Source organism: Mandrillus leucophaeus, unplaced genomic scaffold (genome assembly GCF_000951045.1).
Source record: "Mandrillus leucophaeus isolate KB7577 unplaced genomic scaffold, Mleu.le_1.0 Scaffold775, whole genome shotgun sequence".
Lineage (NCBI taxonomy): Eukaryota > Metazoa > Chordata > Mammalia > Primates > Cercopithecidae > Mandrillus > Mandrillus leucophaeus.
Genome location: NW_012108419.1, coordinates 655604 through 668981, shown reverse-complemented (window position 1 = coordinate 668981; position 13378 = coordinate 655604). Strand labels below are relative to the sequence as shown.

The 13378-nt window shown below is 39.0% G+C and overlaps 2 protein-coding genes across 2 annotated transcripts in view; one reads left to right on the top strand and one right to left on the bottom strand.

Annotated features, from left to right (window-relative positions):
- QTRTD1 (queuine tRNA-ribosyltransferase domain containing 1) overlaps positions 1-4001 on the bottom strand; it is a 79072-nt gene extending 75071 nt beyond the window's left edge. Inside the window, exon 1 of the mRNA XM_011966811.1 lies at positions 3805-4001. Coding sequence (XP_011822201.1) covers positions 3805-3825 — 21 coding nt within the window. The 5' untranslated portion in view covers positions 3826-4001. The remainder of the gene's footprint in view (positions 1-3804) is intronic.
- KIAA1407 (KIAA1407 ortholog) overlaps positions 1-13378 on the top strand; it is an 88565-nt gene that overhangs the window by 43138 nt on the left and 32049 nt on the right. Inside the window, exons 10-13 of the mRNA XM_011966815.1 lie at positions 3875-4329; positions 5091-5203; positions 7340-7422; positions 8491-8592. Of these exons, the coding sequence (XP_011822205.1) occupies positions 3875-4329; positions 5091-5203; positions 7340-7422; positions 8491-8592 (753 nt within the window). The remainder of the gene's footprint in view (positions 1-3874; positions 4330-5090; positions 5204-7339; positions 7423-8490; positions 8593-13378) is intronic.

The following is a 13378-nucleotide window of genomic DNA, read 5'->3' as shown; positions in this document are numbered from 1 at the left end:
TTTTTAAGTTCTGCAAGTGGACGTGGTACACATCCCGTCTGAGGACTAGTATTCTGTGCCACCATTTTGTAAGGGCTACATGATATTCTGTAATGAACCATAAGCTGGAATCTGTTTAGCTCCTCTATTCCTGGAATTTAAGGTGTTTCCAGTTTGCCGCCATTGTGAACAGTACTTCAGTGAACATCGTAGTAGCTAAATCTACACATATCCATAATGCTTTACTTAGGATAATACCTAAAAATGGAATGCATGTTCTATTTTCATCTTATGATTGCTTCAACATTTGTATTTCTTTGACTACTAGTAAGGTTAAACATTTTTCTATTGAAAATATACTGTGCACCACATAGCAATGTTTTGGCTAATGACTGACCACATACACAGTGGTGGTCCCATAAGATTATCATGGAGCCGAAAAGTTCCTCTTGCCTAGTGACTTCTTGATGATCTTGACCGTGTGTAGTCCTAGGCTAATATGTGTGCTTGTATTTTAGTTTTTAACAAAAATGTGTTTTAAAATTTTTTTAAAAAACAACCACTTTGAAAACAGAAAAAAAAGCTTATGGAATAAGTATATAAAGAAGGAAAATAGTTTTGTACAGCTGTGCAATGTTTGTGTTTTAAGCTGTTACTTTATAAAAAGAGTCAAAAAGTTAATAATTTAAAAGTTTATAAAATAGAAAGTTACAGTAAGCTAGGGTTAACTCATCACTGAAGAAAAAAATTATAATAAATTTAGTGTAGCCTAAGTATACAATGTCTATGAAGTCTGCACTAGTGTATAATAATGTCCTAGGCCTTCACATTGACTCATTCAGAGCAACTTCCAGTCCTGCAAGCACCATTCATGGTAAGTGCCCCCATACAGGTGTACATTTTTTATCTTGTATACTGTTTTTACTTTACCTTTTTTATGTTTAGATATGCAAATACTTACCATGTGTTACAGCTACCTACAGTATTCCATACAGTAACATCCTATCCTGGTTTGTAGACTAGGGGCAATAGGCTACACCATATAGCATAGATGTGCAGCAGACTATACCATCCTGGTTTGTATAAGTACACTCTACAGTGTTTACACAACAAAATCACCTGTTTCTCAGAACAAATCCCCATTATTCAGCAATGCACGACTGTATATATATCTATATATGGATGTAGAAAGATACAGATATATAGTGACTTGTCTCTTCATGCCCTTTGTCCATTTTTCTATTTGATATCTTTATCTTATTTATTAAGAGTTCTTTATATTTTAAGATTATTGATGCTTTTATTGTTATATATTGCAAACATTTTTTCCATTTTGTTATGTGTCTTTTGGTTTAGTTATAGTGTTTGGTACTATACACAGTTGTTAAGTGTTTATAAAGTCAATACTGTCAGCTTTCTTCTTTTATCATTGCACTTGTCATGTTTAGAAAACCTTGTGGAGAAGATCTTCTACCCCCTCACCTCCACCCTCCACATAATGCTGTTAAGTACTTAATTCAGACATGTGACATTAAATTGTGCACTGGAGGATCCCCAGCCTTGCTTTTTACCCTGATTACTGCTGGCAAGCAGGCTGGTTTTAATTTAAGCTTATTCTCTCAGAGAGGGAGGATCATGAAGATGCTTGTTGGGACTTATGTATAACATTTTGGTCCCTTCCACTAGGCAATGTATCTACCTTTATGGCAGATACTTTTTTCTCCATTGAGACCCAAGACAGACTTCTATCTTAAAAAACATCAGTATAGAACCTTTTACTTTACAAAGTGCCACTGTTCTGAAATGAAGAAAAAAAAGTCAGCAGAAAGTATTTTTACCTGTGCAAAACAGAAAAATTACTATATATATATATAGAGAGAGAGAGAGAGAGAGACTCAAGTAAAAAAAGCCTCCAAATCTCTGAAATCAAGAGCAAAAGACTTTATCAAGAAAGGATAATATCGTTAAAAATGGAGCAAATGAAAATAGAGGGCTACAATAAACCCTGTAGAGACTAAGTAAACTAATCTTTTTCCAGAGTGTACAGCAAAACATGAACAAATGAATATATAAAATCTTTAGTTAGATGCTCATTAATTATACAATCATAGGAACTCATGTACTAAGAACACATAAACTGTACCTTGAATTTTTCCAAAATTATCAGTTAGCTAATAGGTGATTTTCTCTAATTAAGTCAGACCATTCACTCCTGCTCTATTATAGAGTGCAATCTGTACCACTAAGCTTTTCCTTCATATTCTTTATTTTCATGTTAAAAAGTTACCATGATCCAAAAGAAACCCTGTCGCTTTACTGAGGGCTTTGACACAGTCTTGCTGGGTTAATAAGGTGTCATTACCACCAAGTTTAAAAGAGCCTAAAACATATACCCTGCTTGATACTAAATTACTTAAGCAGGTATTCTCATTAGTAAGTGTTCACTGACATTTCTGAAATAAAAGGTTACTTTTAAAAGTGTTTAACATGTCAGAGTTTCCATATACCACATCCTTCATTTCAGTTGAGTCTATGGAAAGCATTTCTATAATCATGAAAAATATTTTTGAGTCCCTAAGGATGGCATCCTGTTAGAATAAGAAGCTTCTGATATTAGATAGCTCATAGCATTTTTCCCTTTAAGCCATTGCAGATGGCAGAATCAAAAACTTAGATCTTAGACCATGGAACCAAACCATTCTAGTAGAGACATTTTAACATGCCATAATTTTGGCCAAGATAACTGTTTCTGAATAAAAGTTCTTGTTTCCTTCCCCTCTGTATAGAACTTGTAATTGAGTATGGTACCTCAGTTTATTAGATGGGATTTATGTAATAAAGCTTTGAGAACTAGTCATATGCTAATACAAAATATTATTAGGTAACATTTTCTTATGTAATGCAGATATTTGCCCAGCAATCCTGAGCTTTCAAATATTTCCCACCCATAGATAGTTCAGGAATAACTGGAGACGGTTAGCTAGGCTTTGATGGGACCTTGATGCTGAAATAAATAAATATCCTGTACTATGGCATATGATTAATTTACTAGTGTCAGGAGAGGCATTGAAAGAACAGAGATATATTATTAATTTGTAAAGATATTCTTTGGTTTTCAAACGTTCTTGAGAAAGAATATATCCTTTGCCACAACATCTTCAAATTTCCACTAAAATTCAGAGTCAATTTATGCATATTAAATTCCTGTTTTATATATATATATATACGTGTGTGTGTGTGTGTATATATATATGTATATATATTTATCTGGAGTAACCTTGCCTAATTCACAAATGAACCGTCCAAAATAGAAATTTGTAAGAGAACATTTTTGCTATTGCGAATGTCCTGGCCCATGGCAGTGGTTCATACAGCTGTAGCCACTCTCCCAGTTTTCTTTTTTTTTGAGACAGAGTCTCACTCTGTTGCCCAGGCTGTAGTGCAGCAGCACGATTTTGGCCCACTGCAACCTCCACTTCCTGGGTTCAAGTGATTTTCCTGCCTCAGCCTCCTATAATCCTAGCTGGGATTACAGGTGCGTACCATCATGCTCGGCTAATTTTTGTGTTTTTAATAGAGACAGGGTTTCACTATGTTGGCCAGGCTGGTCTCAATCTCCTGACCTCAAGTGATCTGCCACCTTGGGCTCCCAACGCACTGGGATTATAGGTGTGAGCCACCATAGCCAGCCACTCTCCCAGTTTTCATGGTGAGCAACAATGCATGTTTTAAGAGTGGTGGCCTCTGAGGTAGCCAGGCCAGGAGCACAGACCACCTTTACCTGCAATACATGGCAGTTGTGCCATTAAACAAAACAATACTGACCTCATGAATGTTGAATTTCATCAGCACAGTCCTTTAAATAGTTGAGTTATAACATGTTTCTCTCTCTCAGGTGACTGCTGTGCCCCCTTTGTGGGAAAAGCCTCCCTTGGGAAGCAGTGATTGCATGCTCAGTCCTCCCCTAGGAAGAACAACAGGCAACTTGCAGGGTTCCCTTCAGAATGTCCCTTTGAGTGCACCTGGCAATAAGCAGCACAAGACCCTGGGTGTTGAACCCCCTCAACTGCCTGGCAGCAACGAGACGCTCAGAACCACCAGCCAGAAAGCAGAACCGCTTTGCTTGGGTCATTTCCACAGCCGCCATGTCTTCCAGCAGCAGCTGATTGAGAAGCAAAAGAAGAAACTTCAGGAACAGCAGAAAACAATTCTCGAGCTGAAGAAAAACCAGCGGCTGGCAGAGGCTCAGTGGGCAGCAGAGCATGCCTCAGCAGTCACAGACACACAGAGCCACCTGCTGTCAAAGCCCAGAGGAGAAGAGGAACCAAGAACCTGCCAGATGCTTGTGAAGTATGTCTGTTCTATCAGAACTCTCTGGACTCATTTTAAGGGGTTTTTCACTTGGGGTCCTGAGCTTCTTTGTCCTGCTTCTGAGTTCCATGATCTTTCCTTTTCTTTGATTTTGTGCTCTCAAAGCAAAGAAGCCTATGTTGCGACTAGCATATGACAGGCATAGATAGTCAAGGATGCCTGTAAGGATCCGGTTACACAGTTAGCGTTTAGGTCGTGGCTGCTTTTGAGGATCTCTGTTACTATGCCAGTTAAACAGAAAAATGCTTTCTTGCTCTATTTCTGGGTTTCTAGCTATGTTAAGTGCTGAGAAGCCAAGTCAGACAACATCAGGTCCATGTGGAGCAGCCCCTGGGCTGGCTTATTTCCTGGCTTAAATTTGTAGTTGTTAGGGATAAAACAAAACATCTTTGAGCCTCAAATAAGAGCCCAAATTTCTGAAAAGCCATTTAATATGGTTTCAGTTGTGCTTGAGACATACTCATTGCATGTAGTAAATGATAGGATAAGATGTGGTGATACTTATGGATTTGAAGCATTAGGATGGGAGTCAGAGGACCTGACTCACTGTGTAGACTCATGCCGATCACGCAACCTTTCCGTATCTCATTACACACATTTATGGCGTGGATATGATATGTAGTTATCTCAGAGAATAGGGATTCATTAAGGTCTGTAAAAGGCTTTGAGCTTCTCAGGTCAAAGGACTTTGAAGGAAACTGGTTAGTAATCTAAATTCTTTTCCTTTATTTTTCCCCTAGTTCACCTGTTGCTTCCCCTGGGACTGAAGGCAGTAGAAGTGACTCCCGAAATTCTCTTTCTGGACGCAAAAGGAAGCCAAAGCAATTGATGACACCACATCCCATACTAAAAGGCAAGGCTGTCTCGGTGGTGCCTTGGTGGTTGTAATCTCCTCTCCTAGAGTAGAATGTGTACACTGGTACTGAATTCTGACGACTCTTGAGGTTTTGAGACTTAACAGAACCTGACATCAAAAATCTCAGAACGGTAGACATGTGAGGAGTGGAGTACACCAGAGAGCCCCAGTACTTTTTTACTGCCCCTTTTGCCAACCTTTTTGGCATTCCCAACCAACACACACACAGAAAAAACATAGCTGAAAGGTGTGTCATTTTTCTGTAATTTGAGATTTGGATTGTGAAAAGAAAAGGGATAATTATACAAATGAGAAAGCTCTAAGTTGCTGCCAAGGACAAACACTGGTAAAGGTCACCTGTCATCGTACTTCGTTAATGTTCAAATATTGATCAGTTTACAGTAATACAAGCTAAATTATTATATCATTTTACAATGTTGTAACTTATTGATAGGATTTTAGTAATGAAACCTACAAACCAGATATCTTCATTTGATAACATTTTTGATGCACATAGAAACATTTATTTATTTGGTACAGGTAGGGTCTTCCTGTGTTACCCAGACTGGTCTCAAACTCCTGGCCTCAAGCAGACCTCCCACCTCAACCTCCCTAAGTGTTGGGATTATAGGCATGAACCACTGCACCTGGCCAGAAACCCTTATTTAAACTAAACTATGTGAATAGAAGCATTCTTCAGAACCCACCTAGTTAATCTGCTAATTGTTTTTACTATATACTTAGTCCTTCACTGTACATATGTTTGCATGTGGTGGTTGGCACTTTGACAATTATATTGTGGTTTGTAAATTTGATTTTTTACCTGTGACAAGATTGCTGGTTTAACAAGAAGTAATTGCAAATGAAGATACTGTGCCTGCAGTCAGTTCCTATTAATGAAGAAATTGGCAGTCTTTGCATTAACTATCTGCCAGGACAGCAATTTATGCTGGCGTTGCCTGTCATTAAGCTTGGTCAGGAAATGCCCAGTTAAGTGTAATTTTTTTAAAAAATTATTGTTTGATCAAGGAGTTAGCTATTTTAGAAGCCCAGTCTACTTTCAAGTAGTCTTTTAATGATTAGATCTAGAAAAGATGGGCAAAGGGCATATTACTAGAAACTCTACTTCTTAGGGGTCTCTCACTTTAATCCCCTGGTCTATTTCTGCCTTCTGAGAGACAATTTCACTCTCGCCATCTGTGGCACTACCATTCTTCTTCAGCAAAGCAGACACTTAATATCTGTCCAAGAAATAGCCTGGTGAGTTTTTTGTTTATTAATTCTTAAAACTTGGACTTAAATTCTTTTCTCTGTAATATGGCACAAGGAACTGAAAGTAACTATTGGCTGGCTTAGGTGAGCAGAACTTGATACTCCTCCCATCCATGCCCTTCTTCCTATGAAAGCCCCAACTGATTACAGAGTCATATTATCAGACCATCTTGCACATTTGTTTCTTTTGGATCGATATTTAATAGACTGTCAAGAACAGGATTCTGACACTCAAATTCGTTCATATGCCAGTTCTCCAAATGCCTGGTACAATTCCATTTCCTGCCCATCTGTATATCCAGGCCTTAAAACTAGATTGAAATATCTTCATCGTGACCCCAAACTTTAGTTTGTTTGTTGTTGTTCTTATATATACAGACATATATATAGTGACTTAAGAAAAATTAGCAGATTCAATAGGATTTGAGGAATGATTCTACTCTCAAAGTACTTGTTAGGTGTAATTAAAGTTTCCTGCATTCATCAAATATATAATCAAATTATAATTCTGGTTTCTGGGTTTCATATACTAAAAGTCTATCATCAAGGCACATTATAAATCAGTAAATCATTTTTTATAAATCATAAATCATTTTTAATCATTTTTAATAAAAATATAAACAAAACAATTAATTTATAAATTGTTCCTCATTGCTGAGGATGGGATAATAAGTCTTTAACCTATAGAGTATATAAGTTCTATTTATCTCTACATATTTTCTGAGATTGTGAACTTTCAACTTACAAGAAAACCCTAATAATAACACTAAATTTTACTATGAAATGGAGGCATTTCTCTTGCAGTATTCCTCATATTTTTTTCAATATAAAAAATGTTAGAACTCTGTTACTATTTTCTAGCTATGGAAGAGAGAGCAATTCAACGGGCTGAACGTAGGCGAATCTTGGCAGAGAAGAAGAAAAAACAAGAAGAAGAAAAATTGGTAATAAATTCAAAATGCAAACTGAGTCAAAAAAAAAAAAGGATTTGTCTAGGTCTTTCTTAAAAAATGAAACCTCACTTTTTCAGAACTCTTGAGACAATATAGTTACGTCAACTTTGGAAATGGTTTTTTGGCCTACTGGCCTGAATTCTTTGACAATTTTAGGAAAATAAGGGGAACGGAAACATCAACATCATTAACACAGCAGAAAGAAAATGTTATAAAAGTTGATGAGAGCCAGCAGATTAGAAGATTTACACATAAACAAGATTAGTGTATTATAGGCAGATGTCTGACCTAATGAATTTGCAAAGGGGGTTAGTTCTTATCTTCCAAAGTTTTGACCTAGACTATCCGAAGTAAATTTTGTAATTACCAAGAAAAAATAAACAGTTCTATCAGTTGGGGGTTTTCTGGTGAAATGAAAGAAAACCTTTTTCCTCCTAAACTGTTTCTAACTTGGAGTTAGTTTTTCACAGATGGCAGTAAGAACTAAAAAGTCATCTTTTTTTTTTTTTTTTTGAGACGGAGTCTCGCTCTGTCGCCCAAGCTGGAGTGCAGTGGCGTGATCTCGGCTCACTGCAAGCTCCGCCCCCTGGGTTCACTCCATTCTCCTGCCTCAGCCTCCCAAGTAGCTGGGACTACAGGCGGCCGCCACCACGCCTGGCTAATTTTTTGTGTGTTTTTAGTAGAGACGGGGTTTCACCGTGTTAGCCAGGATGGTCTCGATCTCCTGACCTCGTGATCCGCCCGTCTTGGCCTCCCAGAGTGCTGGGATTATAGGCGTGAGCCACCGTGCCCAGCCAAAGTCATCATTTTTAAATGAAAAATTAGTGATATTATTTATGATCAGTCTTTCCTTCCCAAGTAGAAAAGGATTCTTTTGGAGAAACTTTTAAGTTACATAACTGATGACATGTTGATTGAGTTTTCTACTTTTATCACCAAGTGCAGACTTATTCCAGAGATAGGACAGGCACTTTGGTAGATTGACTATCCTAAACATAAAAGATCACATTTCTGTTCAAATTGAGGGTTCTGATTTTTCTGGGTTCTAATCTCAATCAGGCCCAGTTGAAGGCCCAAGAGGAGGAACGTCAGAAAAGGGAGGCAGAAGAAAAGGAGGCACAGCTTGAAAGAAAACGAGAAGAGAAGAGACTGAAGAAAATGGTTAGTATTGTCTATTTGGTCAGTCCCTGTATCTTGAGGCTTGCTGTGTGTGATACTGTGGCCCTATCCACCCTCTTTAAGCCAGAACTTCTATCTGGAATACTCTTCTCTAACCTTCACTTCTTTTCTCTATCTTATTTAGTGAAAAGCTACTCATTCTTCAGATCTCAGCTCAAACATGACTTTGTCTGGATTAGCCTTTCCTGCCCTGCCCATCCTCCTCTCCACTCAAAGTTAGGTAGGGTTCCCCTTTGTGGACTCTCGTCAAGTATCTTCCCTTCAGAACATTATTGACACTTATCATTGTGCATTTGTTTTATGGCTGTTTTATTCATTTCTACGTCCCCAGCTAAACTGTAATCTCCATAAGAGTTAAGGGAACTGTCTGGTGTTGTTCACCATTGTATTGGCACCCAGCAGATATGTGTTTAATGAGTGAATAAATTAATTAACAAATGGAAGAAGAAGTGATAATACACACAGAAATAATAATACACACAGAAGAAATAAGAGAAAAAGCTCTTACTCTAAGGTTATTAAATTCTGCTTGGGAAGATAAGGCCCAAAAATACAAACCTGTCAGAGACACTGTAGTAGATTATTTGCCATCATGTGCTACATAGACCAAAAGAGATCAAGGGGCCAGATGTGGTGGCTCACATCTGTAATCCCAGCACTTTGGGAGCCTGAGGCAGGAGGATTGCTTGAGCCCAGGAGTTTGAGACTAGCCTGGGCAATATGGCAAGACTCTGTCTTGACAAAAAAAAAATTTTAATCCTGGGAGCAGTGACACCTGCCTATAATCGCCAGCTACTTGGGAGGCTAAGGCAGGAGGAATCTTTGAGCCCAGGAGTTCAAGGCAGCAGTGAGCTGCGATTGTGCCACTGAGCTCCAACCTGGGCAACAAAGTAAGACCATCTCTAAGAAAAAAAAAAAGAGAGAGAGAGAGGGAGATCAAGAAAGTCATACAAGGTATGTTTCATGAAGAATTTGGAAAAATTGGAGGCATTTTCATGAAAAAGAAATTTGAATGGAGAATTGTATTAGTCAGGATTCTCCAGAAAAAGAGAACCAGTAGGACATATAGACAGAGGGAGACTTATTTTGAGAAATTGGCTCACGCAATTATGGAAGCTGAGAAGTCCCATGATCTGCCATCTGCCATCTGGAGACCCAAGAAACCCAGTGGTGTAATTTCAGTTCAAGTCTGAAGGCTCAGAATCAGGGGAGTTGATGGTATAAATCTCAGTCGAAGAGCAAGAGAAGACCAATATCCCAGCTCCAGATGGCAGGCAGGAAGAAAAAGGGACAAATTCTTCCTTCCTTCTCCTTTTTGAAAGTTCTATTCAGGCCCTCAGCAGATTGGATGATGCCCACTAACATTAGTGAGGGCAATCTGCTTTACTAAGGCCACCAACTCAAATGCTAATCTTATCGAAAGACATCCTTAAAGACACATCCAAAAATAATGTTTAATCTAGCACCCCATGGTATAGTCAAGTTGACACATAAAATTAGCCATCACAAGTCCACCCCTTGTCAACTTGGCACCCATGCACATCTCTGTAAACCATAGTTAATCTGCAAATAAAGACAATAGCACGATCATAATTCCACCTAACATGATACAACTATCTAGCATACAACGGAAAACATACTAAACCATTCCTCAGAAGAGGAGGTAAAGTCCTTGTCTGATGTTTACTCTTCTCCATGATATCCCATAACTTAAATACTTACATAGCATAAATTATGTAATGTTAGCAATACTTAAATACTATGATAGAAAGTTACATGATAAAAGAATAAGAGAAAAGAAAATGCACAAATGTATTCATAGCAAAATAAAAAGAAAATACTCATGACTATTACAGTTTTTGTTTCTACAGCTGGTTACATGGTTGTAACTGGTATTTATAAATACCTTCTTCCACTAACCCTCCATATTCCCCTTGCCTTCAGCAAGCACCTCAGCTGCTTGTGATTCTCTACTTAACAGGTGACCCAAACCTTCATTCCTAAAGCCACAGCAACATTCATTGTCCTGCTTGGATTAGGTTGTAGTTTTCCATTTACTCTAATTACAGGACAGTGTTAATACTAAGAGGCACCCTAACAAATCGCCTGTATTCCAAGTGTATTCTTTCTTACCTTCATGTAGAGTAGTAGTTCAGTTCCCCCTTGGCAGGCAGGATCAGTCACCCCAAGCTAGCCCCGTAACTCCCTTCTTTGCCTGTTGATTCAGTGGCACAAGGAGCCCAAAGTGGCCAGGTAGCAGTCAACTTGCAGTTAAGTGGAATCATTATGTCTCTTGGTGAAAGCATTCTTCCCTCTGGAACTAAGACCTCTAGGCTAGTAAAGCATAAAATCATGGGAACAGGAAGACAAATTTTTGCTAGTGGTATTACTAAGAGTAATAGTGTACCATTCTCATTTCCATCTCTTGATTCCTGGGCCCTTGAATCCTGGTTATCAGAGAAACCATGCCATGTATTGGATACTGATTAAGAGGATGTACGGACTTCTGAAGAACCTTCCCGAGCCCTGCAAGGTATTGCCACCTAGCTGGTGCTATAACTAAATCTTCAAAGGGCTATTCCAATGTTGGATCAATCCACCTGGTTCTGGATGGTAGGGAACATAGTAGGGCCAATGAATTCCATGAGCATAGGCCCATTGCTATACTTTTTTGCTGTGAAGTGAGTTCTTTGGTCAGAAGCAACGGCGTGGAATATGATGACGGTAGATAAGGTGAATCTGTAAGTCCACAGATGGTAGTTTTAGCAGAATCATTGTATGCAGGGAAAGCAAATCCATATCTAGTCTGTTCCAGTAAGTACAAAATGTTGCCCCTTCCTTAATGGAAGCAGTTCACTGTAATCAACCTGCCCCCGGGTAGCTTGCTGATCACCCTGGGGAATGGTGCCATGTCAGGGACTCATTGTTAGTCTCTGCTGCTGGCAGATTGGGTACTCGGCAGTGCCTTTAGCCAGGTCAGCATCGGTGAGTGGAAGTCTATGTTGCTGAGCCCATGCATAACCTCTATCTCTGCCACCATGGCCATTTTGTTTATGAGCCCATTGGACAATCTCAGGGGGTCAGAATCATCAGTATCATAGTCATCCCCCTCTACAGTTTGTTCCACTGAAAGGTCTTCAGGGGCAGTAACACCAGTGGAGCTGTCATCTCCTATGATAGTGATGCTTTCTTCTTGAATACCTCTTGAAGGAATGCCTAAGGCTGTTTTACAGTTAACTTTTGGGTTTTTTGTTTGTTTGTTTGTTTGTTTTGAGGTGGAGTTTCACTCTTGTTGCCCAGGCTGGAGTGCAATGGTGCGATCTCGACTCACCGCAACCTCCGCCTCCCAGGTTCAAGCAATTCTCCTTCCTCAGCCTTCCGAGTAGCTGGGATTACAGTCATGCACCACCACGCTGGCTACTTTTTGTATTTTTAGTAGAGATGGGGTTTCTCCATGTGGGTCAGGCTGGTCTCGAACTCCCGACCTCAGGTGATCCGCCCACCTCGACCTCCCAAAGTGCTGGGATTACAGGCGTGAGCCACCATGCCCAGCCAACTTTTTTTTTTTTTAATAAGGAGTACAATCTAAAATAATGATAAAATGTATAGTGTCATTCTCAAGTATTATGTACTTCACATAATTATATATGCTATACTTTTATATGACTGGCAGCACAGTAAGTTTGTTTATACTAGCTTTACCACAACTGCTTGAGTAATGTATGGCACTATGAATTAGAACAGCTACAGTATCACTGGGCAATAGAAACTTTTCAGCTCCATTATAACCTTATAGGGCCACCTTGGTACATTCAGTCTTTCATTTACCCAAACATCATTAGACAGCATCTGACTGTATATTTATTTTATACTTTGGGTTATTAAAAATACTATGTTAGTTATTTTGTTGCTCAAATTGTTTCAGCTTTGGCCACTGGGAGCTCTTTAAGGTTGGCTCCTATTGTCCCTTTGACATACCCCCATTATTTTGTGTTTTTTGGGCACTTTACTTTCTGATGCTATTCATCTTTTATTTTTTCATTGCCCTGCCCTCACGAATAAGCCATTTCTCTGAGGGTTCTTAGTTATAAATGGTATTTGGAAAGCAATATCTAAGTACTGAGGGTGAAATTGCTACTGGGGTGTCACTGATTATAGGACCTTGACAGTTGGAGGTAGGTAATATATGTATACTATGCTATGTATACACACCTATCTGTAATCATTCTGTGTCTATCCATCTGTGTGTGTATATGTACATACATGTATGTGTAGCTCTACCTAAATATGAGTTCATACTGATGTTTCTGGCTCTAATCCAACACTAGAGGGTTTATCCTATGCTTCCCTTCTTGCTTATTTGTAAATGCCCTCTGACAGCATGAAACCTGGCTCCCACAATTCATCCACTTACTTATTTGTTCAACCCCAGGATAGATGTAAAGCAGTTTCAGAACTGATTACCCAAACCCCAATGAGAAAAAAATTACCAAATACAGTACAGTGTTTATGTACAGTTCCATTTATCTTTAACCCTATGGTTTCCAGTTAAAATCTGGGATACATGTACAGAACATGCAGGTTTGTTACATAGGTATACATGTGCCATGGTGGTTTGCTGCACCTATCAACCCATCATATAGGTTTTAAGCCCCACATGCATTAGGTATTTGTCCTAATGCTCTCCCACCCCTTGCCCCCCAGCCCCCGACAGGCCCCAGTGTGTGTTGTTCCTCTTTCTGTGTCCATGTGTTCTCATTGTTCAACT